Raw genomic sequence first — 20540 nt, forward strand, 5'->3', positions numbered from 1 at the left:
CAGTCACTTTATAGAACATTAGGGGTACATATATAATAAGACATATAGAAATGTCATCTGCCTTTGGCCAGATGATTGCTTACTTATAAAAAAATGCTCGAAAGTAAAATTCAGCTTTCTATACTGTTCTCTCCACCATGAACTGTCTTCCCACTGCAGCAACATCACTTGACAGAGACGTCTGCACCCGGAATGCCCTTTGAGACATTACCCTGTTGCATGTTTATCTGCACCACATCATGCTGGTCAGTGTCTATGGCTTTGTCAGCCTGATGCAAAATATGTCCCAGAAGTGAGAATGATTCCTGCCCCTGGCCTCTGTGCCATGTAATGAGACTTAAATAGTCTGCAAAATCTCTAGCACTGAGATTAATTTCGCCAGAGATGAATCTGCTTCATGCATTAATTTGCACAGTGAAGGTGGCAGTCACCTCTCATAGAGAAATGATACGTGATACGCAGAGTCTAACTGTAGACTTCAGGGTTGCATGTCAAGAAGATAATAAGTCTGGCTTTAGGGCACTACAGCCATGGTCATATTACCCAAAGCACGGAACTAACTCTTCTAGTTCCATTATGTTTGCTTTTGAAGGGGTCACTTTTCCTAGGCAGACTATACCAGCTCATGGTTTGTCTGTCTGTTCCATTCCAAGGTTTATGGCAGCTCAGCTGTCAGTTGTCCTCCCCAAACCAGCAAAAAAACCCCTAAAGTTGTCTCAGGCACCACTTGGTGTCCTCTGGCTGATGTGGCGTAAACACAATTGCATATTCCTGCCTGATCCAAATGAAATTGTTGTTGCTGGATGATCTGGAGAAACATAGTCTTGGTAAGACCCTCAGTTAACACCTAATCACTGTTCTCCTACATTAGTGCCTCTAACAGCACTCAGCAGTGATATATAGGAAATAGGATGGTGCTGCTAAAGGTGTCACATAAATGGCTGAGATGTCACTGAGAGACCTATTCTGTAGTGGCTCCTTGTGTACCGACTCTCTCAGTTTTGGCTCACATCTTTCCCTCTTCTCCAAGGCAGAGGAAACAAAGATATCCAGTTTTACAGGCCAGAAGGAAACAGAGGAGACTGATGTGTAAGGCTCAGCAGTCTCTGCACTTATAATATGATTTCTAAAAAGAACTATTAAGTCTTTATGAGCTGCTTTTATGTGGAACCTTTCTTTTCCCTGTGGACCAAGGAAGAAGAAATGAGAAATAGAGGACCTTGAAGCTAAAGCATCTTATGCCTTCTGTGAGACAGCTGGAAAACTCTGTTTTGGGGAATTCTTACCCAGTCAGCAATGCCATGGAACAAGAGGGCTGAATCTGCTACAGCACAGGATGTGCTCCCTAAAGAGACAGATTCAAGTCCAGTGCTTTGGCATTTTTCAGAGTAGCAGCACCACAGCTGTAGGACCGAGTTTCCTGCATTTTTCCAGGAATCAAAAGGGAAAATGATGACTCTCATGCGGGAAACTCCACTCAGGCCTTTCCCAAAGTTGTGAGGGAGTCAGACATCGAGTATTTGCAGTCAGAAACTGCAAACATTCTCCTCTACAAAACTGGTGATTATTCTATTAGAGGGATTATTTTTTTTTTACATCTTCTTTCACACTCCAACCTTGCAATGTTGTGTGTAATTTTTTGGTTCTGTTTTTTAAAGAACATCATCTTCCAAAGAGGCTTAGAGACACATACTGGATAACTGTGGGCTTTGCTCTATGCTTTGCATTTCAATAACGATTGCTACAGTATATGCTTTAACCGCTCTGCTCCCTCTGTAACTTGTACACAGTTATAGGTAGTGTTGTTGCCAAAGCCATCATGTGATTTATTGACTCTCCACTGGGACAAGGGGGAAAACAGATACAACTTTGTGATTTTATTATAAGGAGACTGGGTTAATATTTCTAGGTGAAGCAAGCTACTATACCGAGTTCAAACATCTGAAGAGGGAGGTTAAGAAATCCTGAGTGTGGGGTGTAAGGATTATTCTGTCCTGGGGCAGTGCAGACGTCGTCTGAGGCGGGGAGCAGGAGAAGAAAGGAGACATTGTGACCCAGTTCCAACACCTCCTGTGTATACAGACGGAAGTGCTTAGCCTGTAGAGGGACACGCGCGGGGGAAGAAATAGGAGAGAATTACAACATGGCACTTATATAAACAACACCCCAAATGATATAAAACATTAAAGAAAATTTGCACAACATCAAGCTCGGAATTTTCATAAAACAAATATTTGGGGGGGTGGAGGGGGGGAGGGGACTAAATGTGGGTTCATGTCACTACATAAAATAAAGATTTAAAGCTGCAATGTTCCACATTAAAACAACACACACAGGCACAACCCCCCTGAAAACAACATTTATGTTTCTTATTAGGCAGAAAATGATCACATGCCATGTGCTTTTCAAGATTATGATTGCATAATTATGTGAAAACATGAAAATGGATTCAATTAAAAACCTTTAAGATTCAATTTAGGGTTGGTTAAGAGAAGTATGCGGCTCTCCCTCAACACAGCACTGAAAAGGTTTAACAAGTGCTGCAGCAAGAGAAAATGGCACACGCAGGAGCGGCCCGGCTGCTGAGAGCTGCTGAGCGTAGGGCCGCGCTGTACCCTGGACCTGCACCAGTGTCACTGTCCTGACTCTGTTTACCACTAAAATAATAAAAATACAGAACGAAATCTAAAAATTCAATTCAGTAACATAGAAGCTTGGTCCTGAGTCATCAAAACATTGACAACTGTGTGTAACTGCAAGGTCATGTTTATGTCTGTCTCTCGTGCACAATGGATGAACTTAAATGCTTGGCTGAGCTGCAGCCTAAGGAATATATTGCACATCGATTGAAATATTTTAGTCCCTAGCTCAAAAAAAAGAGGCACAAAAGCTATAATCTCCAAGAAAATACACTAGCATAGAGACCTATACAGAGCCCTATTGAATTAGAGTGACTGACCACAAGGCAGCACACCATCTGTCTTAATTTTGGGTTTACTTGAGTCTTACTTGGCTCTTCCCAGGGTAGAAGGTGCAGCACTGATGGATTCCTTTTTAAAAGCAAAGCCTAAACCTTTCAAAATCAAGAAATGTAGAACCAGATTAATTTATTTTAAGGCCACATCTTTCTAGCTGCACAAACAGACCTTGAAGTGAATATAAAGATGATTTACTTCTACTTTAAGCCCTCTTTACCCTTGTAGACCAAAATAAAATGGAATTCATGTAAACAAGAAACAAACTCCTTAGCTTATTTTTTCATGGATCTTTCACATCATAGATTATACTCCCTGACTTTATTTATTCACATGTGCATTTCTTGTACCTAAATGTAAAGCTAGAAGCCAGATAGCTCTCCTCACCCACAGCAATCTGGAGGTCTGGAACTGTGTGGTTTAGAAGTGCTACGTTTATCTGTGCGGAAAAGAATAGCAAAATGCCGTGGCTCCTGCAGGCCTTTCACATACCCTCACTATTACTTCCAAAAAATGGTCAACTGCCCTGCTTGCCTGGAAAAATGCCTGGTTTTCTTTGCCAGCTGGGCAAAGGCGCTCGCAACTACTAGTTTCATGCAGAAGTGCTTATTTGCACCTGCCTGAAGTCGCACAAATATGCTAATAAATGCAAAAATAGGAGCTAATTGAAATTTGTCTCATGATCCCTATATGTTCAAATATCCAGGAAAATTTTTGTTGAAGATATTTCCACCCCCCCCCCCCCCACTCCAATAATACAATACAGAACTGCTCAGCTTTTCTTTTCTTGCAACCGTAACATTTCATCCCTACTTGCAAGTTACACAGTTTGTAGATTTTAGTGTTCTTAAGAATCAGTTTTTAAAAAGGTGATAAAAACCACAAAGGAAAATACCTGCTGCAGAGGTAGATTGATCTGTTTAAGGAGAGCTTTCACTGCCATCTGGAGCTCATACAAGAACAATTGAGTTGGGCAGTCTGAAGTATGATCCATACTTTCCACGGATTCTGAGCCAGAAAGTGTTTGGATCCATTCCCACTCATCTCTGTATGTTGAGTCAAGTTAAAATTAGAAATATAACAAAAGCTCAGTGCACAAGCAGGAATTCAGTGTATGTGCATTTGGGATCTGTTGATAGTTTAAGCCTCATATAGCAAAACATTCTAAAGTTGTACCATCTCGATTGTTTGTGGTTAAAAATCTAACTTTGAAAAGTTTAATTTTTGTAGCACATGTAGATGAGGCTGAGGATTCATTGCAAACCTCTGAAAGTCCAACTGCCTTCGAAATATTTTTCTAAGGCTTCTCATTCCAGGTTTTCTCTTTCACATACTTCATTCTCTGTCGACCACAATATTTTAAAGAGCACGCATTGGAAATGACAACAGTGACAATTAGCGGGAAGCTTAATTTCTGTGACAGACTGTCTTGTACTCAGTGGACCCAAAGAACTTCCTGATTTCCTTGACACATATCCATTATAGACCTGATAAACACGGGAATCATCTTTCTGGATCAAATCCTTAAATCACCCTGCCCAATATTGAGTTTTGAAAAGCAGCCAGCATCAAACATTCAAGAAAAAAAAGGTACAGGAAGCCCCACTACAAGATGAGTAATAGATGTGGTGCAATTTGCTTCTAAATAAAGATCTGATCTTAAACTTCAAGAGTCAGAGACTGTTATAAACTCTGAAGCACTAGGCTTTATACTTCTTCCAAAATTTTTGTTAGTATTAACTACTACATTCTGGATATCCTCTGTATCCTTATAGATATTCAGTTCCTTTTTCCTCATGCTAAATTTTCAGCTGGTTGCTGAAATGATATGGGATTAAAAAGGCCCAGAAAAAAAGCCAATAAAATGTGTTGGCAAAGACTAGGAAGTACAAATCCGTGCACTTGCCCAATAGATAAGGGAAGCAACGGACAAAGGGGAAAACGGCTTTTCCAGAGCACAACAGCTCAATGGCTGAAAGCATTTGTCTGAATATGTTTTCAGTCCCTGTATGTTTGCTCTGGATTAGGTGAGAAACCAGATATTACACGAGAGAGTATACAGAAAAATCACCAACACCGACACTCCAGTCAGGGGGAATCAATTGAAAGAGTGACATTGAATTCACCGGAGGCTGAATCAGGGCTGCAGGCTGCGATCTTCCTGACAGATATATCGAAGACATATCTGTGTGCAGAATTTGAGTGGTCACAGAATACTATCCTTAGAAACCAAGTGGCTCAGCTGTTTGTGTTCCAGATTGGCCTTTGGGTGGCTGGAAACACCCAGGCGCACTTCTTAGCTCAGTGCCCATCTCAGTGACGTACACACCAGAGTCAGGCTTTGCCGGCACCTACAGTTTGCAATGGCAAAATTGTTGTAGCCTTCAAATTTGATCAGTTGTTTCAAACTTAAACCAAATGTTCTCTGTCTAAATATGGATGCGTAAACGTGCGTGTATTCACTTACTTGGAGACATTGCTGTTATCTCGGATTTTAACATGACACAGGACATTAGGCAACTTCTGCAACACGAGCACTTTGATTTGATCCACAGAACTGCAGAGTTTCAGGTAACCCAGATACAAGCCGGGAGGGAGGCGTTGCTGACTTCGTTTGTGATAGGAAAGTATGTCCTGTTTTAAGAGAAACAGCCCTACATAAAAATCTCATTTTTTTCCACATAAGCGGAAGAGTTTGGGATCAAAAAGCGACAAATGTTTTTACAGCCGTCTTTTTGTTTCAACAGTGTTCCCAATTTGCAAAGCATTTAAGCACATGCTTAAGCATATAAATAATCTCTGGTAGTTTGGATGCGCTTGGACAACTTTTTACTTAAAGCCATACACAGGTTCTCTAAGCTCTCCACGTCACGCAGCAATTGGCTCTAAAAAAAATGAGGTTTCAATCTTCTACAACGGTAGGATTTAAACTGGCTTAAATAACACCCACCTCTGCACTCCTGTCTGATCATTTCAGCAGTGAGCTGGGGCAGGGAACTGATTCAGCTGAAAAACAACTCAGGAAGAGGAGCAGTCATTTTTCAACCAGAGCAATCCCCTAGTTAGTGTTTGGTACGTATGGATATGGATGGAGCAGAACAGCATTGGGAAAAAGCTTCCAGCTGGGGAAGGGGTGAGAGAGGCTGCATAAGCCAGTATTGTCACCAAAGAAATCCTCGTAGAGTCCCAGCCTTCAGCTCTTGAAAACCTGTGTCACCTGCTGTCAACAGGAAGATCTCTGTGAGCATGGGGGTTAGTGGTGTTGCAAAATTTAATTAGCGGCTGTGTTTTCTGAACAAATATCTTTATCAACAAATAGAGCTTAGAAGGAATTTATAATAATGGTGTATTTGCTGAAGCTGAGAGACTTTTTTAAGGCTATGTATAGCAGCCCCCTGAAACTGCCCTAAAACTGATGTCTGCTGCCATCCTGAGAAATATGTGTGTCTGCAATGAGTGAGGATTAAGACACCTGGCCTTATGCCTTTACTCTTGGAACCATCAAATTATCTGCCAGTGCTATGCTTGGCTCTGACCAGTGCAATTAGAGACTCATTTTCACAAGCACTTCATGAACAAAATACCCATTCGATGATTAAACAAGTAATACAAGAAAGGGTGGGCATTAGATAGGAATGTGTAAACCATTAGGGGAACATTTTTTCCACTAGGATCTCTGTGGAAATCTGATCAGGCCTGCATTTTGGGTTTTCTAATAGAAAACTTTTGTCCAGATTGACATTTTTCTACACCTTTAACACATTTTAATGCACTAAATCTAACATGGATCAGGTAAGTTTTATTGTCTTTTGGAAATTTTTTAATGTTCCCAAATCCTGGTAATGTATATTTTGATTGCCTGTCAGGTTCCGGTACGAAAAAAACACAGTCTCTACAAAAGAAACTGCCTCTAATTCAAAAATTAACCACAGCAGTCATCGTCTAGTTGAGAGTGCTAAAGAAAGGACTAAGACAAGGATTTGTCTTGCATTTTGGGTAGCTACGCAATTGAGTTTTAGAGAGATTGGCAACTGATATTTTGCGAGAAATAGGCCACTATTTATATACAGAAAATGTGTTAATCTTTATGTGAACTCTCTCTGTTTAATGAGTTTACCCTGGTTCTGGAAGGGCCGCAGACCTGTGGCTCTCAGTGATGTTAACTGGACTGACTATGCAAAGCAACTTCCAAGATCAATCCTCACCTTGCTGCTTTTCTAATTGTGAAGTCTAGGGGCATGTTATGCAGAAATTAAAGGAGGGTTATGGTCAGTAAAAAATTCTATAGCAACTATACCAGGCTCAAAGGAACTCTGAACCCCACAAAACAATTTTATTAAGTAGAACGGTAAGGTTTTAAACCTGGATTTAGTATTCAAGGTTGGATGGAAAAATCCTAAGGAGTATAGAAGTTGTAAGTGTCTGTATAGGTGCTTAAGAACATCCCAGAGAATTTTAAAGATTTTATATCCCTTGCTGCAGAATTCTATAGCGTGGTTTCCCAAAACTGATAGAAACTACTATTCTCTGCTAGGACTTTCAAGTAATTTCTTTAGAATCTCATGGATATTTTACATATTAAGGATCTGATCCCAGACCCACTGGAAGTAATATAAGTCTTTGCTTTCAATGGGAGCCTTGCCATTAATTTTATTGGGCACTGGATTAAGGCCTAAAATTCTACAAGACTCTTCCAAAAATCAGGCTCTGGCACAGGCTTTACAAAAGCAAATAACATACAGTAAGAGAAGCAAAGCACTACCTGGATTGTTATAAGCAAGATGTCTAATGCCGTTGGCTCCTCTGGAGTTGAAAGGGATTTCCTCTGGCTTTGTAGTTTGGATACCTGCATCCATTTGCCATTAAAAAATGAATAAAGACTCTCCACTTCTCTTATAGTAACTATCAGCATATTGCCGTGTCGATCCTTGATTGGCTCATAAAAAACTCTGCCTAAGTTGTGAGTTCCCAGCAAATTCTAGAAAACAAACGAGTTATAAAATGAAAGTTATTTATCACGTATCAGGAGAGTGGTATTTTTTGAAACTTAATTTTGTGCTCACTGACATTAGTCCTATTGACTGCAATAAAAACTAAGCACACGGTGTTTATCAAACTTTTGCACTACAGTTATATCATTTAGTGGCAAAAAGAAAAGCTTTTCCCTAGATTGTGTTGTGGATCCTCCAATGTATTTGGTCCAGCAGTGTTCAGTCCAACATCTAATGGAGAACATCAGAAACATTGCTGTGACCCAATGCCTTCGCAAAAGGAAACACTGCAAAGTGATTCACTTATCTGAATAGAACTTCCTTTCTTTGCCCCGTCATGTAAAGAGAAAGGATGCAGTTTTCAAAAGCACTCGGTATTGGTCTAGTGGTGATTCCTTTGGCATCAGTGAAACCCTTCTGATTCGAACTTACTGAAGAGCCAGGTACTTGTCTTAACCTCCTAATAACCAAATGTCAGAGATGATACAAAATTCTTCCTCTATCCCCAAGTGATTCATATGGAGACTTCAAAAGTTTTCTGTTAGGGTCATTAACTATAATCTCCATTTTCTGTTCTCTGTTTTAAAATGATTCAGATTATTTTCAGCAACAAAAGCAAGAGGCCCTCATATCTGTGTTGAATGTAAATAATTCTGGGGATATACTGGAGTGTGCTTGTGAAGGAACCCAGAAGAATTTGAAGAGATGCGGACCCCTTTCTTTTTACTTCAGATACCAAGAATGCGCTAGAGAAAACCATCAGGAGCTAACAAACTACCAGGGCAAAGCTCTCCAGGAAAATATGTGAGGATTAAAGAAAAGTAATTTTAAAAGGCTCCACATAAAATACATATTTTGGTCAAAATCCCTTTCCTCACACAGCAAGGCATCTGCTTGTAGGTGCAAACACACTCAGCCCAGTGACCAGCCGCTGAAGAGATTCCCAGATGTCTTAAAGAAAAATGCCTAACATTTAAAATATGCTCATTACTTCGTGACTTTTCAGGAGATCTCCAGTAAGCTGGATAGAGAAGGGGGTAGTTTAAAATGAAAACTTGAATTCACAATGTAGCACATTGTATGTTTAGGGAAGTGCTGCACGTTAACTTAATGACATTATAAATGGATAGATTATCCTGAAATTATTTGTCTGTACTTAGCAGGCAATATTTACTTATAAACTGTATTATTAAATTGTTTATAAACTCTAAGCAGTCAGCACAGTGACTGCCCTTTATGTGGCATAGCTGAGCTATTTTAGCTTTATGTGTCCCTCTGCAGGGCACATTCTTGGTATCTATATAGCACCTCCCCTCTTCCTTTTTTAACTGTTCTGCCTTTTGAGATTGGCCTCCATAACTGATTAACACAGGGTCTTGAGTATACATTTTGTATTAATCCATGTGTTCACAAGTGGGACAAATCATTGCAGGTAGATGTTAGCCATCTAGTTGTCGTATTAATCACTGCAACATATGAATGTGCCTGGATAAAACAAACAGTTCTGTCACTGACCATATATTCTGAACGGCATTCCAGTGTAGAGAATAGGGGTGCCTACTAATATGAATATGTGACTAATTAATATACTAAAAAAGTGTTGTGTCTGCTTAGCTTGGCACCCCATCACTTGTGTTTTGTCTGCTTTAGTTGTCTAGTGGTAACAACAAGCCAAATTAGAGTCTCCATTGTCTCTGAATCTACCGATCCCTGAGCAGCTGTGTTGTCACTGATCTTTTCCATTCTGTCCTAAATTCCTGTGGAGTCAGTCTATTAACTGCCTCAATAAAATGTATTCAACCGTATAAACTTTATTGAGATCCTTCCATTGGTGGATCCCATTAGGCCACACACCGTTAGAGGCTGGCAGATCGGTGATGCTCCCGGTGTTCATCAGGGGACCAAGCCAACAGAACAAACATTAATGACAACAAATTTGCCAGAAATTCAACAGAGCAATATACCACATGGACACATTTGTGATATCTCTGTGCTTCAAACTCTGCTCTTAACATCTCTGGTAGCAAATAATAGCACTACGTACTAGGAATGTTGGTTATCTCGAAGTGCAGCCTGTGCATGCTAGCAATGCTCTGCTAAAGGCGATCTGCACAGAGGGAACGAAACTGGGCTAACCAAAGGAATACGTGCTACCTAAGCTGAGCTAACGGCACCAGAGGGAACATTCAGCAGATACAGTTAAAACTACTCAAAGGACTGACGAGCAGCTGCTGCCAAGCACAGGTGGTCCTCCAATAAAGGTACGGCAGGCTGGCACTCCATATATTTTGAGATACTTTTGGGAAAACAGTCGAGACAGGTGGTTGTCCAGGAAGGCTTCTCTCCTGTACCGCGTGCTTTGTCAAAACATGTAAAACAAACCCCACGCGGATATTCTTAATAATGGCGACAAAGTATCTGGCTCTCATAGCTGCTGTAAAACCCAGCTTATTGCATTGACTGGCAATAGCAAGAGGGATGGCCGTATGGCTAAACACGAGCCAAGCAATATGAAGATCTTCATTAATTCCATTACTGTACCATAGATTTTTCTGGGAAGCTTTGGTGACTTCATTCAAACAAAAGGTAGGCCTGGATATACTTTTTCTGTAAGAATTGTTCACACATGTTTTTTAAAAACATATTTTCCCATTAAAGTAAATATCTTTTGAAAGTGCCTTCCAGCTAGAGGTTTCATGTTATCATGAAAGCTTTACAGTAAATATCAAAATGTTCTACTGGAGAAAGTGTAATTACTATTTGCATAGCAAATACTATTTGCATAGCAAATAGTGGACCAAGACACAGAAGGATTCAGTTCAGAACCACTCAGATTGTATCCGCAGCACAGGTTGGAAAAGAACCATCCTGAGAGTCTCTGCTGTGCCTTATCAACAGGGTGTGAACAGTGCCCGTAGTGCTGCTGTGCTGAGGGGTCAGCACAAGGTCTGTGCATCACTAAATCTCTCTTAGTCTCTGTTTTTAAGGGTCTAAATAAGTCTCTGACTGGTTCTCTGCACAAAGGTACATTTCACCTTAAAAATGTTGGCAGCTCGATGAAGAACTTAATGAAAGATTCATTTTTATTTCCCCGCTGACAATCCACCTGTTAGTCAGTGTGGTTCTGCCCTGGGAACTGTACCTGAGCAGTCTGTAAATCATGGGGGAACCACCAGAACCATTTTGGCAACTCCAGTGGTCTACTTGGCCTTGTCTATGAAGCTACCTACTGCTGCAGGTTCCCATATCACACAAGAGAGTGATAAATCTTACCGAGAGTTTAAATGCTTCATTAATATATTAATAATTAATAATGAATAGGCCTTCTAAGAGGCTTTTGAGCAGCAAATATTAGGCTTATAACTCTTGAGTTCCCAATCTGCAAACCCACAGGCTTATCTGTGGTCATTATTTACTGGCTCACATCTGTTTGCTTCTTTATCTGCCACTATATTTTGTTTCTTTTCTTTTTCCTGCTCTTTACTTTTAATGTAACTCCTCCTTTCCAGCTGGCAAGAGAGGCTCAGTGGTTCATTTTATTGTAGATGATAATGCCACACCAAAGAACAGGCCACCACCACTCCCCATTGGCCTGTTCTTTGGAGCGGTGAACCACAGGACAGATGGCAGCACTGTCCCTTATGGATCAGAAAGTCACTAAGTTAATAGCTAGAAATATGCAATGCAACCAACCTGGAGCTGTGCTGCTGCTGAAAGCATCTTTTGCCTGGCTTGAAGCGCTGTTGATGAGGACGCAGATACAGACGTATTCTGCCTCAGCCATCTGATATCATCCCACATGCAAGACAACTGCAAAAATATATCTAGTGCAATCACGTTTTATTTGCAGCATTTACAAAAGCAGAAATGAAACTAGAAACATTTTGGACTTTGAGAAATCAGTAGATATTGCTAATTTTGAGTTTCTGTGGATGGCAATGATGCCCAGATAAACATGAAACAGATATTGAATGGGATACAGAAGTTGTTCTGTAAACGTCATGCACCTATTTCAATTGTTGTTTGGACTATTGTGTAAAATTGATTTACTCTTCTTTGAGGTATAAAAAATAGTGTGAAGATATCTTGAATGATGACATAGCCATTACATCCACTTTAAAACTTCTAGTTATTTCTTTAGGCTCTTCCTCTAAACATTCATAAAACCTCTATGTACCCAAGTAGCAATCATCTATATAGGATCATATATTTAAAGGACCTAATTGTGACACTGTCAGTGACCCAGTCAGAATTTAACCCATAGAAATGGTTTGTGAAAATTGCATTTTAACATGAGTCAAGGTAAAGCCCTTAATCATTTAGACTTAATGATGTCATTTCACATATTCAGAATAATGAGCTAAGGCCTACGCATTGCTAGCAACAAATTAGTAGAAGGAATATATGAAATTAGGCTCCCGTTACCTTTGTGAACCACAGGAAGTCCTGCGTAACCGAACTACTGTGAGAGTCATCGATTTCCACAATTGGGATTTGATCTTCATTGGTTACCAGCAAATTGTCTTTGTAAAAAAATATAACAGATAAGTAGAGTCCCCTAAAGGAAGAAGGAAACATTGTCAAACATCTTTCATGTCTACTCACATCCAGGCCAAATTTTTGTCTAAGAAACATAGATGTTAAGTTCAGAGGAAACAAATCAAATCATCTGGAATTAACTTCTGTGTTATATAGATCATACAACTTCGGACAGTGAATTCTGAAAAACATTTGGGGAGCTATCACTTTAGATGATATGACACTAGGGGAATCTAAGAAATTATGAATCTGTGTGAGCTGCTGACATCAGTTTTAATAAGAACATTGCCAGAGCACAGGGTGCACAATGGAGGCTTTATGCCCTTTAGTCATCAGAAATTTTACCAAAACTTTTTATCATTAATGGGCCTAGTTCTGCCCTCATTTACTTTAGAGTAAATCTGAAGTAACTCAATTGAAATCAAGCGGGCTGTTATGGATTTACATTAGTGTAATTGAGTGTAATTTGGCCAGCATATCTGCAGAACTGTTTATAGAGATCATTCCCTTCAATATTTACCCTTGCAATTAGTTACATACGTTAAGTAGTTGCCTTAGGGAATTTAAAGACTCTGGAGAGCTCTTCTGAAAGAATCAAACTCTTATCAAAATATAAAGAAGAAAAAGCAAACTGAACACTCCTGGCAATGAAAGAAGAAACAATACAGCACAAGCAACTTCCATTTGCTAAAGCAAATTATCAAGGCTGAGGGCTGTTTGGACCACACTGGGTTGTAAACGTAGCTCAAGATGTTAGAGAATTCTCGGTGTGTTACTTGTTGCCAGTGGACTATTAAAACATGTTATATGAGCCCTGTATTTTATATTGTGAATGAAATAAATACCATGGTTTCATTATTGAGCAGCAACAGAGGCTGTACTTCCAAAGCACCTCAGTAACTGCACTTTGTGTTTGCACAGAATATTCACTCTGTTACAATTCAAATCCACATCCGACAGTAACAATGAAAATATTCTATTGATTTCAGTAGGAACCAGAGCATTATTTTCCTATTAGCTGCACCAGTCTAACATGTATGTGATTTTATCAGGTTATTCTGGTTGATTGCTGTTTCATTGGTTGTGGAATCTTCACATGTATTTGTAAGGTGCTTTTCACAAAAGAACAACAACTGCTGGCTAGAACTCAGAATGTTTGGGAGATAAAATGGATGACAAACCGTTTCAGAATCTTCACAAACTTATTCGATGAATGGAAAAGGTGCTTCAAGCTTCTGGAAACAGATTGCTTGCGACCAGCATTCTGTAATTTAGAACTTTCTAAAATGGAAAAGAAAAAGCAAACGAAACCCAGCGGTTACATTTCAGTTAGTATCTCATAAAGAACTTTTGTCTTTTGAACCACAATACTAAATTTCAGTCAGTGCCCAATATATTCCTTTCAAAAGACAACATTTAAAAACATGCTCAAATGCAACATTTTGCTTATATTTTATCTTAGTGGTATGCAACAGCAAACTATTTCCACACCTGCAGCAAAATCAGGCTTGGTAAAAATGTTTTGCTTCTAGGCAAAGAATAGCTTGAACCAGCACCACGTTCTCTTAATGCTCAGAATGGATACGAATTTTGCAAATTGTCTCAAAAACCCAAGGAGATAATTGAACCATCAGTCAACATTTTAGAGTGTTGTAATTCCTCAGTTTCTGTTTATATACAGCTTAAGCTTCTAAGAACTGAATGATTGGTGCCCTGGCAATCACTAACATCACAGCATCAGCAGTCTAACCGAAGTCAAAGCTTTAAGGAAACAACTAGATTGACCCTCGTCTTTATATCACTTTCAATGCATCTGCTTTTGTTTGGATTTTTTCCCCCATCACAACAATTTCCACTCACCTGTACTACTTCAGGGCTTTCACAGTTACATTTGCTCCCTAATAATCTAGAATCCAAGGGAGAGTTGTTTAACTCATTTGTTCACTTCATGACAAACCTGAGATGGTCTGTGTGCCTGCAAGGATCTCTGGAATAGCTCTCCCACAAGAAGAATTGTATAAATTCAAATATTTGCCCAATATTCTAAAAAAATCTGGTTACATTTTTATACATTGTATTGTTTCTCACTTCCATGAATTTGACTCAGTGTCTTTCCTTCTCTCATGCAAGGCCTGAGTTTCCTTGTAAGCCAAAGAAACATCTCCTGGTGGGAACTGCAAGGCAGCGCTCTGTGAAACAGCTGTGTCCAGCGCGTACCTGGGAGCAGGTTTGAGAGGGTATGCCAACAGATGGCAGTCGGGAACGTGCAGGATTGTAAAATGATTTTAGTTTTGTCAGTTGGTGTTCTCCACATATGGCATTTAAAAGGAACGGGTGCTTAAAACTGCTTGGGTTGTTTGGTTAGTGGGTTTTTTTTTGCATTGTCTTGTGCAACGTTCCTCCTGTTTAATGATGTTGTTAAGAGAAACAGCAGAAACATTCAATTTAAAAAAGTATTCAGATATTTACTGTGATCTGAAAAGAAAGACAAAAAGAAAAATGTAACTATGAAACTACATCTCAGGATCTGTTTTCAGGATCTGACTGTTGATTTAGATGAAGCGTGGATACCCATCCAGACTGAAGCGTGAAACAGTTTGAGGGACACCCTTCTCCAGAGGGGAAAAATGACTCATGAAGAACTATTTGCTGAAAGCTGTTAATCAGTCTGCTCAGGTGTTTTCAGAGTAACATATTTTCCACTTACCTCCAATGCAAAATAGGAGGTGTGTCTCTGTGTCTCCCTAGAGAGTTCTAAGTTTGAACATTTGAAGAACATCTAAATTTGCTCTTGTCAAAACCCCATCTGTAGAAGCGCTCAACATATTTTTAAATGATGAATAAATTTGCACCATAATTTGCACATTGAAAACCATAGAAAGAAGACACATTGTTAGCAATAATTACCACTCTGCTGAACAGCAAGTACAAAGAGAACAAGGTTCTACTGAGGGTGAAATTATACAATTCAGATGTATGAGACTTATTAGATCATCAAATCCATTGTCTTTCCAGTGCAAACGTCTTCTCCATGGTATATTCTCCAATGTGCTGTTCAGTTTAGTTTTAACAGACTTGCCCAAACCCATCACTGCTCCTTTGATGCAACTGATCCTTGTTTTCCTTTCAAAAAAATGGGTTTGTTTTTCTATCCATATCTCCTCAGATAATTTTTGTTTCACTACAAACTTTTTTTCAGTGTATCACAGTAATGTAAACCAAGTGCTACATGAAAACTCCTGTCTTACTCTTTCCTTCTTCCAAGGTTAAGACCAATTTAGGAATACAAATTTCATTCTAATTACACAACTTTTATTTTCTTCTATATTAAGGATGGAGCGAATGGAAGAGGAAATTGCTGGAGGCAAAGCAACATAATTCTGTATAAAACACCCAGAGACTGCAGCATTAAAATAAGAGGACACATTAAGAGGGAAACGTATGTTATTGGGCTATTCAGTGGTTTGGGTTTAGTCCACGGCTTTACAGAAGCCAACTGCAAAAGAAATAACGTAAAACTAGATGGAGACTGTAAACTCTCCTACATTGCTATTTGCTTTTGTTTTACAGCATAGTGTGTCTAAAAGCCAAAAAACCATGGAGCTGATATTAGAGGAAATGGAACTTTGTCTGTTATTTAATTAACTAATAAATATCGTAGAGTAACCTTTTTAGAAAAGCACCAATAACAACAAAAGAAGTTTATATTAATAAAAGATATAGCAATAGAGCTGTGAACAGCTAGCGGCCAAGATTAGAGAGTTTCCAGTGCAAGAATAAGAACCAAGTTGCATACTCAGGCTGCCAGTGTGCATCTGGGCTCTCTGCTCTGCAGGAATGCCTGCTATGCCGGGCTATTGCTCTGGGGAGGAACATCATCTGGAATTCTTTGTCCTATCACTAGACAAGCGGGTGCCTCTCCTCAAGTGGGGCAGATGTGATGTAAATGGAATTACCTCAGTGTAAAATTATCTGAAATCCTAGCCCCACAAATCAGAGAGCCCGTGGAACAGCTAAATATCGTTTAGGGTGACCCAGTGTAAGGAAGCAAATTAGCACAAGATGAGTTAGATCAGCCTGAAATCCTAGCGGAGGACACAGAATGGGGATTAGAGCTTTCACTAACTGTGTAAACTCGTGGAAATACATCAGATAGCTGGAAACTTCCAGACAAATTCAAACTCAGTCTAAAGCTGCACATTTATAGCACTGCAGACAACTGACACGGGGATAATGGAGACACAATTCCAGCCAGAAGTTAAAGACATAAGTGGTGGCTGGACACCTTAATAGCTTGAGACCATGATACGTTCTGTATTACCTCACCTCAAGGTGTCATGTCTTTCAAAAGAAAATTCTGTGTCTCATGAAGAAGCTATTGGCATGACAGCCATATTATTGAGTGGTATACTTTGGGTTACAAAGCCAAGCTCAGCAACTGAAACTTAACAGAAACCTACCTGAACTTCTGCTTATGGCTTGGTTCTCAAGCCTGCTTTTGTATATTCTCACAAATAATTATAATCTAAACATTTTAAATGCTCGATGGGATCAGAGATCCTTCTCTTTGTTAAATGCAATAAAACTATGTGCTCCGCTTGTGAATCAAATTACAATTAGAGCATTTTTATTTTACCTCTGACTTGTCTAGTAAAACACAGTTCAACCCAATTTCAGAAAGAAAATATCTGGTAAGCATTTCACTGACGAGCTGGGTTCCTTTCTTAATGAAGCATCACACAATTACTTAATCCACTCAGAGTTGTTTTGAAAGAATGATCTACAAGAAAAAAATACTTAGAAAATACATTTGAAGTATTGCCAGGACATACAATTGTAGTAACTCAGTTATGATAGTCTGTAGCATGGTATTATGAAGACAAATGGGTGACTGTTGTTTGTAGTCATCAGGGTTTTCCAGAAGATTAAACATATGAAAGCAAAGCTTCCTAAGTAATTCCCTAGGAGATTTCATCATATCACAGAGCAGGTTCAAAAGCAACAGCTGATCTAATTCCAAAAGCTCTTAAACTCACTGTACATTCCAATGTATTCTTCCTGGTATTTTTGTAAGCTCGTTTTCTCCAGCCCCCAAAATGCAAAGCACGGGGCAAAAGGCAGGCTGCAGTGCGGAGCCTGAATGAACAGACTTGGGCAGGAGATCTGGGTGGAATCTGGGCAATTTCACCCTCCCAGATCACAGAGCGCTAGTGCACGGCCGTGCTCTTCCAGCTCCTCTGTATCCTTAGGCTTTTGCCTGTGTCATCCAAGTAATCTCAGACTTTTTCAATTGATTTTGCTCAGTTTTTTCCACCTCCCTGCACTCCTCCTCTGCTCTCCTTCAGCCAGCCTGAGCAGCACGAGTGGGGTATCCCTTGGTGAAAAGCCAGGGTGCCAAGAACCCAGCTTTGGGTCCTGGCTCTGTGCTCACATGGCTTTAATTCATACAGAGCTCGATTCTCATTTATACACCACAGCAAATCAGTTGTTGTAAGTAGAGTCAAGGATACTCTACAATGTCCAGCTATTTTCAACCTCTCTAAAACAAATGAGGAAAACAGAGGTTACAATATTAAATGTCAAAAAGTGTGGTAAAGAGAAGCATGGTAAAGAATGGATAAATGCCTGGGCAGGTCCTCAGCTGATGCATAACAGCATATCCATGCTGACTATGGTCCATGGTAGTTGAATCATGCTAATTTACATTCATTAAGAATCTAGCTCAGGCCTCTGTGTAATATGAAGTGAAAGCCATTATTTGGGCTTTTCAGTCATATACAGTTTCTTATCTCAGATCCTGGATCAAACTGCTCAGATTTCACTGAGGCTGATAAATACCAGAATCCAATTTAAGACTCAAAGTGATGTCATGATTCTTACTCTTTCTGCAAACTCTTTGTCTTCCTTCTTTACCAAATTACTGAAATACAAGGGATTAACATCAGTCACATATTTAAGGCAACTTCCAAAGGCTCTCCTATTATGTTACAATCCCGATTTATCCAAAATATACTACTATGTAATGCTAGTATTACAAGCAATTATGAGCTTTTTATTTGGTTGGAGGCAAGGGTGTTGCTCAGGCTAACTCCACAGTGTAGTACTGCCACATGTAAGCTACTACATCCTCTTTCAGACATGCAAGAAAATGTTCTGAGCTAAACAGATTTGCTAGGTTGTTTTTATTTATTATTTAAGGAAAAGGAGTTAGGAAATCACCAGAGTTGTCTGTGCTTTGCTTTGAGACTGGGGTTCATTTCTGGAGCAGTGAAATTTTATAAGAAGCAAACACTGGTGTCAGATTCTCAAAAGGAGGGATTTTCTGCATGTTTGTAACGGCTTCTGTTCTGGGCTGGCATGTCAGTAAAACAATTTATACCAAGAATATTCTCAGATATTCCATCACTTATTCCCTGCTGACAAGGAAGGTGGCCTGAAAGACCCGAGATATGCACTAACTTCAGAAAGGAAAAACTGTACCGTGGAAGAAAGACTTTAACAGCATGTAAAAGCTGTGTAAGCGATAGATACATCATCTGTATTTTCAGTACTAAGACCACCTGCAAATGATAATGCTTGTATGAATTTTAATTAGAGAAACAACATTTTCTTGCAATATCTCCTTTCCCTTTCCAAGCAACATAGCTGAATAGTTTAAGTTGCTATGGTTACAATGGGTTGTGGCGGACTCCAGATCATCATGATAGTGACATATTTGCATGTAAAGAACAAAGGCTGCATCTTTCAATTTCACCCAGATGACTTTAGCCACAATTATTTCTATGATTTTAAATCAATTAGTGCAGCTTGACGTAACAGTCACAGTAGGCGAAGAAAAATGAAAACTTCACGGTTTAACTTTTCAGTTTAAAATAAGTTCCTTTGCAGTGAAGCATTATTCCAGTTAGAAGTTTATTTTAAGAAAATAAATAGTACTTTTCAACAACCCATATAGAACAGGAGTTTTTATATATGCTTTAAAAAGAATGCCAAGCTGTTGTCCTGGCTCTTGAGCTATTAAAGACACAGTCTGTTTCTCATGAATGAAGAGCAAAGAGCTGGCTGAGATTCGAACTCTCTCCTAGTTTTGATCCATTCTATTTGAAAATGTAGCAATCTTATCTTCCCATTGCATTGCGCAAGTATTTTTCATTACAGATTGGCATCACATCCACTAGAGTACCTAGTGTCTTCCATTTGGAGGCAGCCAAGTCTCCTCTTTTGATCCAAAACAGTTGTTAACTCTCTAAAGTATTTCTTTATATGAAAAAATAAAAGAGAGATCCTTGAAACGTTTTAGTGCAATCCAATTTGTAGGAAAAAACAAATCAATAGGTGTGTGGGGTACAGAGGGAGGGAGGGTGTGTCTGTGCTTGTGTGCATTCTAGCTTGCAGATGTTTTCATCCAACTAATTTCAAGGGTTAAGCACAAGATAGCATGCTAAAGTGATTCCAGATGGACCAATATTAATATCTTTCTTTTCCTGATGAATGAGAAGGTATGACCTAGTTAGAAAACTGCTAAAATTACAGGCGCCACAGAGGCTTCAGCTGGTGCCCTACCACATAGATATTTATCCTTACCTCTGCAATTATAATGCTGATGAGCTGCTCGAACCTGCTGAAGGAGACGTTCCAGGGCCTCAGTGTGTCCCCTGTGCCGAGCTTCTCTTCCGCTGCAGTCTTTCCAGTCTATTGAACAAAGGAAATAAACAGAAATGAAACACAAAGGAGCAGGAGAAGGTTTTAAAATATTTTCTTGCCTCTGATATTTCTTGGCTTTAGAGGAATTTTACATCTGGGCATGCAGGGAAAAATGGCATGTTTTTTAAAGTCAGCTGTTGTTGTACAATAAGTTTCCTTTGCCTTGTGCCAGCTAGGTAATTAATCACAATGATTATTAACAAGGCGCTCACTATCAGCTCCTGTAGTGATTCACTAGACAATGGCTATTTCTCTTCCGTACATAAACAGGCTCTGTCACTGCGGTGTCAGACCTGCGCTCAGCAGCATCGTGCCGACACGCTCCGTACCG

The 20540-nt window shown here is 39.5% G+C and overlaps 1 protein-coding gene across 1 annotated transcript in view; it reads right to left on the reverse strand.

The window, feature by feature from the left end:
* Window positions 1-20540, reverse strand: part of ANKFN1 (ankyrin repeat and fibronectin type III domain containing 1) — a gene marked incomplete at both ends in the record, with an annotated part of 49211 nt that overhangs the window by 5361 nt on the left and 23310 nt on the right. The window contains 8 exons of the mRNA XM_080356455.1: window positions 1929-2097; window positions 3871-4021; window positions 5443-5609; window positions 7738-7953; window positions 11660-11776; window positions 12392-12524; window positions 13687-13786; window positions 20090-20197. Coding sequence (XP_080212581.1) covers window positions 1929-2097; window positions 3871-4021; window positions 5443-5609; window positions 7738-7953; window positions 11660-11776; window positions 12392-12524; window positions 13687-13786; window positions 20090-20197 — 1161 coding nt within the window. The remainder of the gene's footprint in view (window positions 1-1928; window positions 2098-3870; window positions 4022-5442; window positions 5610-7737; window positions 7954-11659; window positions 11777-12391; window positions 12525-13686; window positions 13787-20089; window positions 20198-20540) is intronic.

Source organism: Nesoenas mayeri (assembly GCF_963082525.1).
Source record: "Nesoenas mayeri genome assembly, chromosome: 19".
Classification (NCBI taxonomy): Eukaryota; Metazoa; Chordata; class Aves; order Columbiformes; family Columbidae; genus Nesoenas; species Nesoenas mayeri.